This window comes from Chanodichthys erythropterus, chromosome 11 (assembly GCF_024489055.1).
Source record: "Chanodichthys erythropterus isolate Z2021 chromosome 11, ASM2448905v1, whole genome shotgun sequence".
In the NCBI taxonomy this organism is placed as follows: domain Eukaryota; kingdom Metazoa; phylum Chordata; class Actinopteri; order Cypriniformes; family Xenocyprididae; genus Chanodichthys; species Chanodichthys erythropterus.
Genome location: NC_090231.1, coordinates 40303664 through 40321825, shown reverse-complemented (window position 1 = coordinate 40321825; position 18162 = coordinate 40303664). Strand labels below are relative to the sequence as shown.

General features: G+C 37.7%; 5 protein-coding genes across 5 annotated transcripts; all 5 read right to left on the bottom strand.

Moving 5' to 3' along the window:
* Window positions 1-5976: 5976 nt before the first annotated feature.
* LOC137030599 (histone H2B-like) lies at window positions 5977-10164 on the bottom strand. Its single transcript, XM_067401007.1, has one exon. It carries the CDS (start codon window positions 9074-9076, stop codon window positions 8702-8704), a length of 375 nt encoding a protein of 124 aa, XP_067257108.1. The 5' UTR covers window positions 9077-10164; the 3' UTR covers window positions 5977-8701.
* Window positions 9782-10093, bottom strand: LOC137030747 (histone H4). The gene has a single exon (XM_067401184.1). The coding sequence runs from the start codon at window positions 10091-10093 to the stop codon at window positions 9782-9784; it is 312 nt and encodes a 103-aa protein (XP_067257285.1).
* A 223-nt stretch (window positions 10165-10387) lies between the features above and the next one.
* LOC137030598 (histone H3) lies at window positions 10388-10910 on the bottom strand. The gene has a single exon (XM_067401006.1). The coding sequence runs from the start codon at window positions 10895-10897 to the stop codon at window positions 10487-10489; it is 411 nt and encodes a 136-aa protein (XP_067257107.1). The 5' UTR covers window positions 10898-10910; the 3' UTR covers window positions 10388-10486.
* Window positions 10911-11349: 439 nt separating this feature from the next.
* On the bottom strand, window positions 11350-11952 carry LOC137030597 (histone H2A-like). The gene has a single exon (XM_067401005.1). The coding sequence runs from the start codon at window positions 11919-11921 to the stop codon at window positions 11535-11537; it is 387 nt and encodes a 128-aa protein (XP_067257106.1). The 5' UTR covers window positions 11922-11952; the 3' UTR covers window positions 11350-11534.
* A 386-nt stretch (window positions 11953-12338) lies between these two features.
* Window positions 12339-13265, bottom strand: LOC137030596 (histone H1-like). The gene has a single exon (XM_067401003.1). The coding sequence runs from the start codon at window positions 13242-13244 to the stop codon at window positions 12597-12599; it is 648 nt and encodes a 215-aa protein (XP_067257104.1). The 5' UTR covers window positions 13245-13265; the 3' UTR covers window positions 12339-12596.
* Between the last annotated feature and the right edge of the window lie 4897 nt (window positions 13266-18162).

Below are 18162 nucleotides of genomic sequence, written 5' to 3'. Positions count from 1 at the left end.
AATTGGCAATCCAAAAACAAGAAATATGGGAAAGACATTTCCAAACATTGTTTAATAAAGTACAAACAAACACAAACTGTAAGCAAATTCAAACAATCATCTGGTTAGTGCCTAATGTAAATGTGTGTTGTGTTCCCTGGCTTCCCTGGCTTGATGACACCAATCTTTAAAAATGGAGATAAATTTGATCAACTACAGAGGCATCTGTGTGAGAAGCAACCTGGGAAAGTTATTGTGTAGCATAATAAATGCTTGACTATTAGACTTCATCATCACACACAATGTACTGAGCAGAAGTCGAATTGGATTTTTACCAAATTACAGTACATCTGATCACATCTATACATTACATACTCTAATTGAAAAACATGTTAACCAAGATAAAGGTAAAATATATGCATGCTTTATAGACTTCAAACAAGCTTTTGACTCAATTTGGCACCAAGGACTATTTTAATAAAAGATTGAAAGTAGCTTAGGGGGTAAAACCTATGACCTTATCAAATCAATGTACACTCAAAGTAAATGTGGCATAAAAATCAGCACTAAACGTACAAGTCCCAGGAGCGTGGAGTGAGACAGGGCTGCTGCTTAAGCCCAACATTATTTAACATTTACATCAATGAACTGGCAAGCAGCCTGAAGCGATCTGCAGCCCCTGGCCTCACCCTACACAACTCACAGATCAGATGCCTGCTGTATGCAGATGATCTGGTTCTGCTGTCTCCCACTCAACACGGTTTACAGCAGAACCTGGACCTGCTGCAGCGATACTGCCAGACCTGGGCCCTGACGGTCAACCTGAATAAAACCAAAATTATATTTCAGAAAAGATACCAGGGAACACAACACACATTTACATTAGGCACTAACCAGATAACACACATGCTCCTGTTGACCAATCAGCAAAGTCGAGTAGCACGATTGTATTCCTTGTTGCTAATAAAGTGGATGTATTTGCACTAGCACAGTCAACCGCAAGAGTGCAAGACAGTCAGCAAGCAGGAATTTCAGGTTTCTTAACAGTTTTCTCAAAATATAATTTTTCTTAACACATCTCTCTATTAAAATACGTTAAGCTGTTCAATACCGCTTTTCTACAGTATCGACCATACACCGGCCGCGCTTTCTCTCTCTCGCACATTTGCACACACGATCAGCTGGTGATGATCAAAATAAAAGCTCAAGGATTTATCTTTTATAAAGAAATAAGTACAAAAGTATTGTAAAAAAAGATGTTTGAACCCTTTTTAATGTCCAGGTACAAGTCAATGCTGTTTCTTTGTTCAATTTGCACACTGTAGATGTGTTGAAGCTCTTAATTTTGAGTTTCCAGAGTGCACCAGATTGATGCATTTAACCTTAAAATGTACAAAATTTTCTCCCCGGACCCCCCTAGAGCTGGTACGTTCAATAAAGTTTTACAAATTACAGTATCAAAAAATGTACATTTTCTGAACAAGAATACGACAACAAAAGCTCCTTTCATGTCAGTAAAGCTGTTAATAGAAAATTAAAATGTCTTTGGACAAACATAGATTTGGGCCCGAATGTTTACAATGTCTGGCTCCGCCCCTGACCACAACTATGAGTTTAACTCATAAACTAAAGATACTCTCTGTCATTTTCTTACTAAAACAGCTGCCAAAGTTAACAGTGCACAAATGACAATACATCTTCAATCATGAGCTAAAAGAAGCATGAAAATGTAAGTGATGTGTTTTGCTATAACTGAATTTTAGAGTTAATGTCACTTTGTTAGAACTCTGGAAGTCTGTGAAGCCTTGGAAAGTAAGGCTCATCATGTAACTTCAGAATAGGTTCAATAAGCTTTCTGACTGTCAGTGAATGTACTCCATCAATAATCTGAGGATATCAGAGTGTCCAAGTTGGGAGCTTGAGCCAGATAAGAAGTGAAGGTGTGAAAGCTATTTTTTGATTCCTGTCTAGGATAGGAATCCAGCAGGCCTGCACACGGTGCTCAATTGACCCACTATGCCAACAGTTTGAATCAGGGAGGAGTGGATACACTCCCAGTCTTTTCGAAATATGGGGGAAACAGAGAGCTGACCCCATTGTCAGTCTTGTGATATCCTTTGTTGACAGAAGAAGGAGACCATCATGAAGAGAGAGGGATAATAAGCTCGCCCTGGGATTGAGACTGCTGTAAGTCTGGGAAAAGTTGGAAGTCAAGGACAGTGTTCTCTACAGCAGATCCAAAGATATAGGGTGGGAAAAATCAGATACCAGCTTGTACTTCCTAATTCTCTACTGCCCTGAGAGGGACTCATGATGATGCAGGCCATCAAGAACAAAGTAGAACTCTCCACCTTTTGGGCTTGTATGGATGTGGATGTCAAAGGATATGTCGCTAACTGACTGTAAGAGCTATGTGGTCAGGAAGACGCAGGGACCTGAGGATAGAGCATCTCTTGAACCTATCAAGACAAGTGTGCTGCTGGAACACATATAGATTTATGGTCTGCAAAAGGGTGACATGGGGAAAATGTTGACGTTCTTGTGATAACAGACCATTTTACAAAGTTAGCCCGTGCACTTTTCCTCTGATCTTTTGATGTGGCCAGTTTTCCCACAATCATTTTGCATCTTTGAATAGCATACCTGAGGGCTGTGATTTTTGCCATGACATCTATAACACTTCTGATCAGAATGTGAACTTCCGAGTGTGAGTCATGCCATCTCAACTGCTGTGTCTTCTTCAGCTGTCTTCATACTCAATGCGATCTCAAACGCACATGTAAAAGTCAAATTAGATTCTGCTAGACAACTGCCCAAGACGCTTATATATTCCAATAAGCGATATAATTTGAATAAAACTTTATCATCATGTCCAATTTTTCTGTGATGTGTCTATTCAAAAGAAAACATAGGCATCTGTCTATTAGCAACAACTTAACTGTTTTACTTCCACCAACTGCATGACCAAACACTTCCTAACATTCCACTACTGCTACGACATTTCAACTGTCTCAAATGCAAAATTGTAAGCATTTAATACATTGCAAGAATGTCATTACACGTCTGCTTGATCATTCTCCCATCAAATGGGGTTGAGCCGCCTTTTTCCAACTGATGACTGATAGCTGCTTTGAGGCTGGCTGCAGATAGTCTACCTGAAAATTAATCTTACAGCAGTTATATTCTGTATCAAATGTTCTGCATAAAATGAATACATTTTAAAATTAGTAAATTTTATGTTTGATATTAAACACATTTTGAAAATATTCTTGACAATCAAGGGGGTTTTGTGACCCATAATTCTTACTCAACGTGACTTTATAGGTTTGACTAAAAGAAAGAAAACCATCACGTAAGACAATATTGGAAGCGTATACAAGTTACAGTGGAAATCTCATCTGTGGTTTGTGATTCATGGATAAAAATGTGAATGTTAACATGATCATGTCTGTAAATCCCAGCACAAGTTTCACATCATCCTCTACAATAGCTGCAAGATCAACAATAGTGTTGCCTGATACTTAACAGCAATAAACACCCAGCAAGCAATTTTATGTCTAATAGATGTCTAATAGACGTCAAAACGTAGCCCGGCCGTCTAGGCTAAAACATGGCTGAATTTGGGCTGTCAGTAAAAATCTAACAGATGTCTAACAATAACCCAAAAATATACTAGTTATCAAATATACAACTAATGAATGTAATAGACAACAAAATAATGGGTAAAGGATTCTTTTCACTTAAATATAACAGGTTCTCATAAATGACAATCTGTCCAAATATATCCATTAAATATAAAAGGTTTTATTTAGAAAAAGAACTCAAGATAATACACAATGATGAAAAAAATAATAAATTAAATTTTACAAATACAAGACAAATAAACATTTAAAAAAAATACAACTTAACATAATAAAAATATAAAACATTGACAAAAAAGTTAGGCCTAAATAAAAAAGGTTAACAATGTTTTTTGGTTCATAAAACAACCTGATTAATTTTTGGTTCCATAAATTTCATGTTTTATGCAAAGCATTTTGAATTACCTTAAAAAATGTTGTTGAAATATGCTATACAAAATAAACTTGCCTTGCCAAATCAAAAACTCATATATTCATAACATAATGATCAAAATATTAAAAGATATACTGTATGAGGCTTCTGTAACAAATAATAATAGGGTGCACATATTTCATGTTTACCCCCTTGTATTTAGATAATAGTGAGGAAACACTACATGTGCATTTAGCATGTTAATCTAACCACGTTTTGAGTCTGCACTGTTACCCGCTAAAATGTTCCTACTAAGCATAACACATGACTGACAGTGTGAACATAGCCTTTGACACATCAGACAGGCTGTGTACTTTGTCTTTCAATTTCCCCTTCTCCATCTATGTTAAAGCACACCAAAGAAATCTAGTGCTATTGGTCTGATCACTCTGCTTTGGCTGAAATTTTGTTGACACTTATTTGCGTCACACAAATGAACACCAACTTTAAACTGCTGCAAATTAAAGAATTAGTTCACTTTCAAGTAAAATTTTCCTGATAATTTACTCACCCCCATGTCATCCAAGATGTTCATGTCCTTCTTTCTTCAGTCGAAAAGAAATTAAGGTTTTTGATGAAAACATTCCAGGATTATTCTCCTTATAGTGGACTTCAATGGACTCCAAACGGTTGAAGGTCATAATTACAGTTTCAGTGCAGCTTCAAAGGGCTTTAAACGATACCAGATGAGGAATAAGGGTCTTATCTAGAGAAACAATCGGTCATTTTTGCGAAAAAACAAAACAAAAAAAACAACTGTATATGCTTTATAAACACTTTGACTTGGCGCAGTAATATCTTCACTCGTGAAAAGTCCTCTCACCGGCCCCCGCTCCCTCTCCTCCTCCCTCTCATTTCCGTCAACAGAACAAGCGTGACGTTTACAGGAGAGGGAGCGGGGGCCTTTTCACGAGTGAAGATATTACTGCACCAAGTCAAAGTGCTCCCGAGCACTTGCTATGGTATTCCGCCATACAATATAGTTATCCATTTAGTCATTTACATTTAGTCATTTAGCAGACGCTTTTATCCAAAGCGACTTACAAATGAGAGTAGTAGAATCAATTAAATCAACATGAGAACAACAGTGTGTAAGTGCTGAGTGAAGTCACAGTTATGTCAGTAAAGTGCTCATAGCGAATTTTTTTTTTTTTTTTTTTTTTTTTTTTTTAAATAAATAAATACACAGATAGGAGAAGAATATTAGTCAAGGTAAGTGCTACTACTACTGGGTCAAGTGCTGACGAAAAAGATACGTCTTTAGCATTTTTTTGAAAATGGCTAGAGACTCGGCTGCTCGGATAGATAGTTATCCATTTTACACGCTTAGAAAAGCGCAACTTTTTGTTTTGTGTCACCGTCCTAGGTCGAGTTACACTACACGAGTAACTGCCCTAGTGAAAAGAAAGTATACTTTATTGTATTTTAAATATATTCCCTTTTTGCTATAGTACACTGCAAATATACTAACAAAAAATGTACTATCATTAAATATATAAAAAGTATATTAGTATCATATTTTCACAATGGAACTTTTAACACACTTTAAAATAATTGTACTTTAGTATATTTTCTAAAAAATATATTTTAGAAAAATATACTTGAAGTGTAAGTTCAGTTTATTTTTTAAAAGTGTATTTATTTGCACTTTATAAAAATATATTTGAGGTATATTTTAACAGTGTGCTGAAAATGATCATTGTAACAATGCACTGAAAGTATATTTAAAAAATACATTATTTAATATCCTGAAATTGTAGTGTATTAAAGTTAAATTTGAGTATATTTTTTTAAGGTTACTTCTTCATCCTTGGGATTCATTATTGTGCTATTTATTTCAGTATGAATGCATTACAAGCCCATTTAATATATGCAGTGTAGTCTATACAATTTCCAAATATGTGTAAATGTTTATTAAGTTCACACTGGCAGAATCATTTTACAATCGTACACACAAATCTATATTAAACAACACACCAGAAGCACAAGTAATGCGCAAAAAATATGTCGAGTGGTTAAACTTATCGGAATTCAAATGTCTCTTCAACTTGGTCTGTGACTAATCAGATTTTGTTGCTCACTGCCTTCAGCCAATCAGAGCTGCTGACGTCATGGTCGTCGTCTGAATCCCCTCTCTCAGTCACTCAGGTGAAGTAAAATGTCGCAATGTATAATTTATTTAATAAAACACTGAAAGTGCAATACATCGCTCAGTCTTGGGGATTCTGACCAGTTCAATCAAGTGACATCACAGACTGACCGTGATGCGATGACAACCGGCTAATCTAATGGCCTACGCGGTCCTGAAAGAACCGGAGAAAAGTGCTGCTATTGGGAGGTGAGTTGTAGTCTACCAGTTAACAAACTTTATTTTCTTTAACAAACGGAGAGCGATATTTCGGCTTGATATCTCCTTTTTGAGTTTGTGTGTGGTGGTTTATGGCACATGTTTGTATGTAGCACCAAAACATTCATATGATTGGTCAAATCGGCCCGTATTCTGTACGATATTAATTCATAAAATGTTTTATGCTTGACTATACCTAAAATATAGACATGGCATTCTGATACAGTTCCTGCTGCTAATCCTCATTTACTGTTCAAAAATAGTATTGGTTCAATGTAGGATTTAGACAGACTATTGTAAACGTGAATAAAGGGTTGAACATGCTTATATCTTTGGTATACATTCTGTCAACAGATGCTGTTCTTCACGAGTCTCTGCGGTCATCATTGTGCCATCAGACACAATGAGAAGCTCATCAGAAAATGGAATGTGTAATTTGTATTTGTGTATGGAGGTCACCATTGGTCCAATATTTGTTTTTTCTTTAATGAAAAACATGGTAAGTTATGCTGAATCTATATTAAGTTTAAATAAAAACTATTGGATTTGTCAATAAAATATGTCTCTTCATTAGTGATGTTCTTATATTTTATTTAATTGAATGGCCTTGAAAACAAATGCATTCAACTTTGGGAAAATGTGTTAAACTGTATTTAAATAGTAACACAACTGTATTGTGTGAGATTATGTAATTCAAAGTACAGTAGTCAACATTTGAAGTGGATCAAAAAAGTTAGGACAACTTTGATTAAAGGTTTTGATCCACTTCAAATGTTGACTATATTATACAAAGTATAAGTAATAACAAAGTGTATTGTTATTGACTGCAAAGTGTGTAATTTTTAGTATTTGGAATAAGCCAAAGGTGAATACACTCATAATTATTTTGTAATGTACTTAAATCACAAATAAAGTGTACTTATAACACAAAGTGTACTCATAACAGAAATAAAGTATACTTATAACACAAATAAAAGTATACTTATAACAGAAATAAAGTATATTTATAATGCAACTTATATTGTAACAAAAAATATATACTTTTAACACAAGTAAAGTATACTTATAACACAAATTAAGTACACTTTAATATCACTAATCAAGCATGTAATTAGTCCCTACACAGGCATATACTTAAAGTGTACTAAGTATACTTGAAGTTGTTCCAATTTAGTACACAAGTATACTAAATATACTTAGTTGTATTTTAATACTACTTAATTTCAACTTAAATATACTTAGTACAAAATTAGTTGTTTCAAAATAACACACTTTAAATGAACTAATCATTAACACACTTGAAATATACTAATAATTAGTCTTGCTGCAAGTATACTTAGTATACTTTTTTTCACTAGGGTGTATTTAAATATGGAAAACGTGGAGGTGTTTGGTAGCTTCTCTGCTTGGCCCCTATTGAATGAACTGGGCTAAGCTAAGTGCTAATAAAGTTTGGCCGCGAGGATTTAGTGCACGCACTGAGACGAGTGAGGTATGTATCAACTCGTCTTAGTTAAGGGAATAACATAGTTTAATATGAAAAAACGGTGGAGTATCCCTTTAAGTCTCCTCAGCTTTCATTGTCAATTGCGCTCCCTATTGTTGCTGGTAACTATATGCTGTAAAGGCTGACAACCCGCGTCTTTGAACGAGGGGGCGGGCCAAACAATATTTTGAATTTGGACTGCAGTACCTATTTTGAACACTGGGTGTCATTATTACATAGAGCCCCTTTAACTTCAAATTAATTACAGTCGTGTGTGGTGTATATAATTATAATTAATATATACAGCTTGGCTATACCCTGATATATATATATATATATACCATCCCATGAAATGCCACTTACATCTAGAAATCATTGACATTGCTATTGACATGATGAGATATCAACCATCTAAAGCACTTCCTGTCCAAAAACTACAACAAATCAGGATTGACTATGTAGGCTACAAATAGCCAGTCTGACTACGAGCTAAATCATGGCACAACCTACGCAACATAACATGTCAAAGATATGAAACCAAACACCTTCGGTTGACGTTGATATATGACTTTGTAATCACTGTTCACAATGCAATATCATACATACCGCAAGTTATTTAAGCAAAAACGACATGTAACCAAATGGAAGATCATTCGGCTAAAAGTGGGTTACACATAACCAACCTAGACGGTGAAATGACGGCTTTTGCTTGCCGACTTACTGACAAATTATTTTGTGTTTGTATGAGAACAGTGTAAGATCAGGGCTCTTTTGAAAGACAATATGGGTGGCTCTTAAAAGAGCCTTTAGGTTCGCTGATCAGATGAGAGGTCGCTCTACTTTGAGCTGGTGTATTTGGTCACAGCCTTAGTGCCCTCAGACACGGCGTGTTTGGCCAGTTCCCCGGGCAGCAGAAGACGCACAGCGGTCTGAATCTCTCTCGATGTGATGGTGGAGCGCTTGTTGTAGTGAGCGAGACGAGACGCTTCACCGGCGATGCGCTCGAAGATGTCGTTGACGAATGAGTTCATGATTCCCATCGCCTTGGAAGATATTCCGGTGTCGGGATGAACTTGCTTCAGAACTTTGTACACATAAATAGCGTAGCTCTCCTTCCTGGACCTCTTGCGCTTCTTCCCACTCTTCCCAGCGGTTTTAGTGACGGCCTTCTTGGAACCCTTCTTGGGGGCGGACTTCGCTGGTTCAGGCATGACGCTTCGTTCAGAAACACTCAAAGAATAACAAAACTCCAGTACCAGAGGTGGGTTATTATACACCGCCCTATGCTAATTTCAAAAGGGAAGAGCGGCCTTCTGTGATTGTAAGACTTTGTGGACCAACCCATAGAACGATTTCATTGGTCACATTAAACGTTCCTTGCCATGTAGGCGAGCCAATCAGAAGCTTTAAATGTTAACCACGCCCACCGACACCTACCATCCCCCACAGCTGACTCCGTTCCTTTGTTTCTTTTCCCGTATTTTTAGGAATTGACAAGTAAAATATTGTGAATAATTTCAGGTCCTTGATTAAGTACGCTGAAGATTCAATATTAATTAAAATTTTGGAAACAATGTATTATTTATTAAATGTAGAGGTCACTATTTAAAAAGGGATATACTGGACTTTGAAATACAAGCATTACGAATGCAAAAACAAGCGTTAGTGAACACTTAAAAAAAAAAAAATCACAATGACCGAGGCTCTTTAAAATGTATTTAACAGTAAGTAAAATAGTGAGAATACAGCAAAATAGTTTACTTCTAATTATTTCAGAAATCAAATGAGATTAAGTTTAAAACACACTATGAATTCACTATATCAGAAAATCTGATTTTATCATCTAGAAATTTGACCTTTGCGTAAAAATGTGGGTGGCTCTTAAAAGAGCCGTTGGATTTTTTTTTGTGAGTCACTTAACCTCCGAATCCGTACAGGGTGCGTCCCTGTCGTTTCAGAGCGTACACAACATCCATGGCGGTGACGGTCTTTCTTTTGGCGTGTTCAGTGTAGGTAACAGCATCACGAATGACGTTCTCCAGAAACACCTTCAACACACCGCGAGTCTCTTCATAGATCAGGCCAGAAATACGCTTGACTCCGCCACGGCGAGCAAGACGACGAATAGCGGGTTTAGTGATTCCCTGGATATTATCACGAAGAACCTTTCGGTGACGCTTAGCGCCTCCTTTACCGAGTCCTTTACCACCTTTTCCTCTTCCAGACATTTCTGCAGATACTATTCTTCAGTTCACAACAACCGAGTAATGAAAAACGTTTCAGAAGAATTGTTTATAGTCAGCTAGCGGACCTAGTTGGAACCACATTCATGGGCGGTTCCAGTTGTCGTCATCCGTTACGTCTTTCAAAGTCCAGTTGTCTTGAATGTGGAAATAGGGTTTAAGTAATATTGGTAAACATGCAAATAATATAACTAATGCTAAACACTTAAAGCAGCATTTACTTAATTTGCTTTTAGATTTAAAAAAAAAAAAAACTATTCAGAAGACCGCCGTGGCATTTATGTTTGTTTTTTTTTTAATGGAAATCATCTTTTGTAGTTTTTGAAGTGGCTCTTAAAAGAGCCTTTGGGGGGTTTTATGACTGATGCAGCTGTGGATTTAAGCGCGCTCTCCGCGAATGCGGCGGGCCAACTGAATGTCTTTGGGCATGATGGTGACTCTCTTGGCGTGGATGGCGCACAAGTTGGTGTCTTCAAACAGACCGACCAAATAAGCCTCACTAGCCTCCTGCAGGGCCATGACAGCTGAGCTCTGGAAGCGAAGATCAGTCTTGAAATCTTGAGCGATTTCTCTGACCAGACGCTGGAATGGCAGTTTGCGAATCAGCAGTTCAGTGGATTTCTGATAACGACGAATCTCTCTCAGCGCCACGGTACCGGGCCTGTAACGATGAGGCTTCTTGACGCCACCGGTAGCTGGTGCGCTCTTACGAGCAGCTTTAGTAGCCAGCTGCTTCCTCGGGGCTTTTCCTCCGGTGGACTTACGAGCGGTCTGCTTGGTTCTTGCCATTGTATCAAACGAGCTCTACTGCTTAGAATAAAACCAACGTATGAACAGTTCACTGGCTCACAGTGCTTATTTAAAGCACAGGGCTGCCATGCGCTCATTGGACGGCTTACTTCAGAGGCATTCGATTGGTTATTGCCTATAGTAGTTGGCCAATGGCTGTGCGCGCCACCTGTTTTCAAACAAGAGACGACAGTTTGTTTCCCGCCCAAACGTTGTTTCTCTTCGTATGCATACTTAAATATTTAAGGTTTTAACGGGTGGGTGATATTTTTTTTGTTAAAATGATATACAATTATATCGGTTTAATTGTTTTTAGCCATGCTATTAAATCTATACGCACTTTTCAAAATATACAAATCCAAATACAAGAAAAACAGCAAGGATCATATGTATTTTCAGTGAAACTTATTTATGAATAGAACGTCAAATAAAGTAGTTTACATAAACTTCAATCTGGCAAAAAGGTTAAGGCTGTTGAATACAAGAAATGTAGACATTAACATCCATCTGTTGTTTTTTTTTGTACTAGACTAAATAAAAAAATTCAAATAAAAATACAATGAATGTAATTTACTCTCAAGGAGAAATTGGGTGGCTCTTAAAAGAGCCTTTTGTTTTAGGAGAACCTCCAGTCAGTTTATTTGGTCTTCGCGGTCTTCTCGGTTTTCTTGGGCAGCAGCACGGCCTGAATGTTGGGCAGCACACCACCCTGAGCGATGGTCACACCACCCAGAAGCTTGTTCAACTCCTCGTCATTGCGCACCGCCAGCTGCAGGTGACGAGGAATGATACGTGTCTTCTTGTTGTCGCGAGCGGCGTTTCCAGCCAACTCCAGGATCTCAGCAGTGAGATACTCGAGCACAGCGGCCAAATAAACCGGAGCACCAGCACCAACACGCTGAGCATAGTTGCCTTTGCGGAGAAGCCTGTGAACACGGCCGACGGGGAACTGCAGTCCCGCCCTGGAAGAGCGACTCTTGGCCTTGGCGCGAGCCTTTCCACCGGTTTTCCCTCGTCCACTCATTGTAGTTTTAAGTTTATTTTCGACGACCAAAAATAACAATAATGCTGTGGGCAGCTGTGAGATGTCTTTTAAAAGAAAGCGTGCCAGTCTCCTATTGGCTGAAGTCTGAACACATTCCCAGCCAATCAGTAAACTTCCCTCCAAACACCAAACCCAACCCCCTTTTTGTTACTAACATCCTTCATGTCACATTAAAACGGCATTATATATATATATATATATATATATATATATATATATATATATATATATATATATATATATATATATATATATATATATGTTATAATGCCGCTTAGCTTCCTTTTAATGTGTTTTCTTCAAACTTTTTTTCATTTTTTATTTCTTGTCCACTACCTTATTGTGTAGTTTTAATTAATAAATAATAATAGTGATTAAAAGTTAAACATGTTGGTCATGAAGCAGAATACTTTAATATTTGACTGGTATAAAAACGTAAACATACTAGATACTTCACTTCATCAATAACAACATACATTAATGCATTTGGAAAACATGAACATTTCAAGTCCATTAATTTGCTTTCACTTGTAATAGGAAAGACAATTACACTAATTGAACAGTCGACCGATGAAATAATGCTCTTTACTATGAATTAGTGGGTGGCTCTTAAAAGAGCCTTTTTGATAAAACACATGGGGTAAAGGGTTGAGTTTATTTCTTTTTTGCTGCTGTCTTTTTAGGCTTGGCTGCTTTAGGTTTCGCCGTTTTGGGTTTGGCTGCCTTTGCCTTTTTAGGGCTCTTTGCTGCTTTTTTAGGAGTTGCTGCTTTCTTAGGAGTCGCTGGTTTCTTTGCCTTCTTGGGGCTCTTTGTTGCCTTTTTAGCGGCTGGTTTCTTCGCCTTCTTCGGCGTTTTCTTAGCGGCGGATTTCTTTGCTGCTGCAGTTTTGGGTTTCTTTGCTGCTGCAGTTTTGGGCTTCTTAGCGGCAGCAGGTTTCTTGGATGCGGGCTTCTTGGCTTTAGGAGCAGCTTTCTTAGCAGGTTTTGTCTTGGTCTCGGCCTGCTTCTTGTTGAGCTTGAAGGATCCAGAGGCGCCGGTCCCTTTGGTCTGGACCAGGATACCTTTAGTCACCAAACTCTTAACGGCTATCTTGACGCGGGAGTTGTTCTTCTCCACATCGTAGCCACCGGCAGCGAGCGCTTTCTTCAGAGCAGCGAGGGACACACCGCTCCTCTCCTTAGATGCGGACACAGTCTTCACAACCAGCTCACCGACGCTTGGGCCTGTTCTCTTGCGTTTAACTGCTGATTTCTTCTTGGCCGCTTTGGTCGCGGCAGCTGCTGGAGCGGTATCTTCTGCCATGATTTCTCGGAGCAAATCTGGAGTCACACAAACTGACTAACAATGAGCCGCTGCTGGGCAGAGCTGCGCATTTAACCACAGCATGAGAACCACGTAGACTCAACTTTCCCTGCTCTCTCTGAGCTCCTTCAGAAGGAGACGGTGCTTGTGTTTTCTCCGTTCATGTTTGAAGCAAAAACTGAAGTGGTAAAATATTTTTTTGAAGCAAAAACAACATATACATCGAGTAGAGGTGTTGAACTTTACTTGGAGCCCAAAACACGTAACGAGTGAACCTTTATTTTAGCACCGTCAGATCAAATCCACGGCATATACGCGGTAAAGGAGAAGGTTGCTTACATTTCACGTAGTTTATGAAAATAAATAGTGGTAAACGACTTGGCTTTTCCCCCATGTGTTGAATTAGCACTTTGAAAATAGCTTTAATGAAAAGATCGCGGAGGGACTTATGAAGTGTTTCATTCAGAAGTTGTTCTGGGCAGATTGAAGCACACGCCACATCTGTCTGCGTAACTACTCTCCGGTCACTGCTGATTCTCACGTCCAATGCTTTATGGCTGCGGGATACTTTACCCAAAGGTTTTAGCTTTCAGTAACAGGTTTTGCACCCTGATACTGGGTAAATGTGAGAGTTTTGTCCATGTTTTATTTTTTTTGTCTGATAACATTTGATTTGATATCTTTATATATTTTTGTTGTTGTTGTTGTTGTTGTTGTTTTTATTATAATATTAATAACTAGATAAAAAAGTTTGAGGACAAACTTTAAGTTGGCTTGAAAAAGCATAGCCAGAAAGTTTGAAGAAGTTTTAAAAGTTTGAAGTTTGAAAGTTTAAGTTTTATTAGATAGATAGATAGATAGATAGATAGATAGATAGATAGATAGATAGATAGATAGATAGATAGATAGATAGATAGATAGATAGATAGATAGATAGATAGATAGATTGGTAGTTGTCACAGATGGATACTATGGAGTTTTTATAGAGTTATTAGCATGTTCTTAGCCCACTTTAGCACTTAGCTAATCACTATTAGCATGTAGCTATTCACTGCTAGCATGTTGGAAGTCCAGATTGCTAGCATGAGTCAAAAAGCCAACCGCCATGTCTCTACGATGTACTGATGCAGAGATATAGATTTTGCAAAACGGTTGCTAGGGTACTCTGTTTGGTTGCTAGGGAGTGGCTTGGCAGCTACCAGTGATGATACTCCAAAGGCTGCTTGACAATATAAACCAACCCCCATGTCTGTACGATGTTCTGATGCAGACATATAGATTTTGCAAAATGGTTGCTAGGGCACTCTGTTTGGTTGCTATGGTGTTGCTATGCGGTTGCTAGGGTACTCGGGGTGGTTGCTAAGGTGTTGCTATGCGGTTGCTATGGTACTTGGGGTGGTTGCTAGGGTGTTGCTATGCAGTTGCTAGGGTACTCGGGGTGGTTGCTAAGGTGTTGCTATGCGGTTGCTAGGGTACTCGGGGTGGTTGCTAGGGTGTTGCCTTGCGGTTGCTAGGGTACTCGGGGTGGTTGCTAAGGTGTTGCCATGCGGTTGCTAGGGTACTCGGGGTGGTTGCTAGGGTGTTGCCATGCGGTTGCTAGGGTACTCGGGGTGGTTGCTAAGGTGTTGCCATGCGGTTGCTAGGGTACTCGGGGTGGTTGCTAGGGTGTTGCCATGCGGTTTCTAGGGTACTCGGGGTGGTTGCTAAGGTGTTGCTATGCGGTTGCTAGGGTACTCGGGGTGGTTGCTAAGGTGTTGCTATGCGGTTGCTAGGGTACTCGGGGTGGTTGCTAAGGTGTTGCTATGCGGTTGCTAGGGTACTCGGGGTGGTTGCTAGGGTGTTGCTATGCGGTTGCTAAGGTACTCGGGGTGGTTGCTATGGTGTTGCTATGCGGTTGCTAGGGTACTCGGGGTGGTTGCCATGGTGTTGCTATGCGGTTGCTATTGTATCTAGGCTGGTTGCTAGGATGATGCCAGGGTGATTTGTGTGGTTGCTATGCAGTTGCCATGGTGTTCTGGGTGGTTGCTAGGTTGTTTTGGGTGGTTGCTATGAGAGTTGATCATAGATAGATAGATAGATAGATAGAGTTTATGAATTTGAATGAGTTGATAGATAGATGATAGATAGAGAGACAGAGAGATAGATGAGAAGAGAGATAGATGAGAAGTGATAGATGAGAAGATAGATAGATGAGAAGTGATAGATGAGAAGATAGATGAGAAGTGATAGATGAGAAGATAGATAGATTGATAGATGAGAAGTGATAGATAGATAGATAGATGAGAAGGGATAGATAGATAGATAGAGAAATAGCTAGATTTAGTTTGATAGATAGATTAGAAAGATAAATAGATAGATTTAGTTTGATAGATAGATAGATGAGAAAGGATAGATAGATAGATAGATTAGAAAGAGAAATAGATTTAGTTTGATAGATAGATAGATTAGAAAGATAAATAGCTAGATTTAGTTTGATTGATAGATAAGACATATTAGATAGAATGGAAGTTTGAATGAGTCTCAGTGGATTAGAAATAGTACATAGAATGGCAGCTAATGGAGTCTGATGAGCCTCTCCAACTGTCAAAATTCAAATTTTGACAGTTGGAGTTTGAATAGTCTTGGCTCATTTGAACATTCCATCAATGAAAGTCAATGGGATTTTTCCAAGTTTTGATCAGCTTTTTTAGGAAAACCGTAAGTCTGATCAGTCTGAAAAGATATAGCACACTAAGTCAGAATAGTCTGAAGGTCTAGTCCGAGTTTGGTGGTTGTAGCTTGAACAGTCTAGGAGAGGAGATGCATTTAGAAATTTAGTCTAAGAAGAATAATAATAATAATAAGCTTAAGTAGTAGATCAGTAAGTTGGCTTTTTCAAGCCAACTTAATAAATATCTGCAACCAGTAACAGAATCGGCCAATTTTCTTGTAAAAATAAATAAATAAATCAGAATCTACATTGACCAAAAAAAAAAAAAAAAAACGCTAAATACAATCTGGGCTGTCTTTTTCTATCAAGTAGATCTTGTCTTTCAAAAAGGTTGAGGTCCGGGATCTTGGGCTTAAAAAGGTTGGTGACCACTGCTTTAAATGTTGACAAATTACTACAAAGTCTTATACATGGAATATGGTCATACAAAAAACAGCAAAGCAGTCTAAGATCTTATCATATTAGACAGCATGTTTTCAGTCAACTAAAAATGGATGGACAAAATGCAGAATTTGCCAGTATTAATGACAGATCCATTGGATTCCCTGTTTTTTCTATCAATCATTGTGTACAAGTAAAACAAGCTGTATTTCAAATGTAATCAAAAGTGTGTTGGGTTATTATATATATATATACACACATACACATACACATACACACACAGTACTGTGCAAAAGTCTTATGCACATCAGTATTTTCACCCTCTGGTTTTAAGCCAGTTATTTATATCTTTTGCTGTAGTATTGTAGTAGGAAATATCAGTTCACATAGAGCATGAATCATTTTGCCATTAATTGTAATAATCCAGTGAGATTTTTGTATGCACAAGGAGTCTGACAACAGCCGGTGCTCCACACTGAGATCTGATCTCACCATCATCAAATCTGTCTGTGATTACATGAAGTAACAGATGAAACTGAGACAAACTAAATTCAGAAGAACTGTGGCCATATTAAGGTTGAACCACTGTAGTCAAGTTGGCTATTTTAACACTGACGGTAAATGACAGTATATGTTGCTTCATCTTGGATTTCATCAAAAATATCTCAATTTGTGTTCTGAAGATGAAAAAGGTATTACGGGTTTGGAACGACATGAGGGTATGACAGAAATTTCATTTTTGGGCGAACTAACCCTTTAAACCACAAACTACACTTTAACCACAAAATAGCACAACAGCCACATTACTAAAAGTACCAGTACATTTCCCCCCTTAAAGGTGCTACAGAGGATGTTTTCGACGACTGAGAAACCAAAGACTGTTAGTGAGTTTTTGAAATGAGCGCATGCGTCACAACCCCCCTCCTTCACAACAAGGGAACGTCTCCCAAAACTTGTGCACGAGTATTGGAACACGACTGTTTGTTTACCACCGGCATTCGCTGTGTCGTGTTAGTGGATTCATTATGTCGGACTCACCGCAGGTAACTCATAATCTGCAGTTGTTACTCCGGACTAAAACATTGCATGCGGCGTCTCTCACAAGGAACGTCATGGCAGTGATTGAGAAGCCAGAGGGCCAATGTTGATTGATGTTTTTAAGGCCCTATATACCGCGTGTACAGATGATGTATATTAATATCATTCCTTTCAGTGCACCTAATAAATAGTGTTTTATCAGTTAGTAAAGACAGTTTCAAGTAATATTTCAAAAATGTATAAAACAAAACATCCTCTCTAGCACCTTTAAATATTAAAATTTAATTACTTGCACTTCACCGACTGCAGTCATGTCCTCATCTCCTGATATTTACTTGCTGCTATATCCTTGCATTCACCTAAAGTAGCCTTGTTGAAAAGTTTGGGTGAGTATTAGCAAAGACTATAGAATAACACTTAAAGGGACTTTGGTATTAGTAAAGGCAAAATATAGTACATACAAAGCCCTGTAGATGGCGATATTGCTTATTTTTTAGCAAAAATAAACTGCTCAGAAATATGTAGGATCAAACCTTCAGAAATTAAAAATGAATAAATAAATAAATTTATATATATATATATATATATATATATATATATATATATATATATATATATATATATATATATATATATAATGAATAAATAGATAAATAGGTGAATAAATAAATGAATAAACGACTTGATAAAATAAATATGATTAATTTTTAATAAAATTTATTATTTTCTGCTTTTGTTTTAATTATTTCTATTTTATTTATATATTATTTTATTTATTTTTCCATTTAT

Bases quoted from the DNA above. Each gene is read 5' to 3' on its own strand.
- LOC137030599 (XM_067401007.1), bottom strand. From the start codon at position 9,076: ATGCCTGAACCAGCGAAGTCCGCCCCCAAGAAGGGTTCCAAGAAGGCC.
- LOC137030747 (XM_067401184.1), bottom strand. From the start codon at position 10,093: ATGTCTGGAAGAGGAAAAGGTGGTAAAGGACTCGGTAAAGGAGGCGCT.
- LOC137030598 (XM_067401006.1), bottom strand. From the start codon at position 10,897: ATGGCAAGAACCAAGCAGACCGCTCGTAAGTCCACCGGAGGAAAAGCC.
- LOC137030597 (XM_067401005.1), bottom strand. From the start codon at position 11,921: ATGAGTGGACGAGGGAAAACCGGTGGAAAGGCTCGCGCCAAGGCCAAG.
- LOC137030596 (XM_067401003.1), bottom strand. From the start codon at position 13,244: ATGGCAGAAGATACCGCTCCAGCAGCTGCCGCGACCAAAGCGGCCAAG.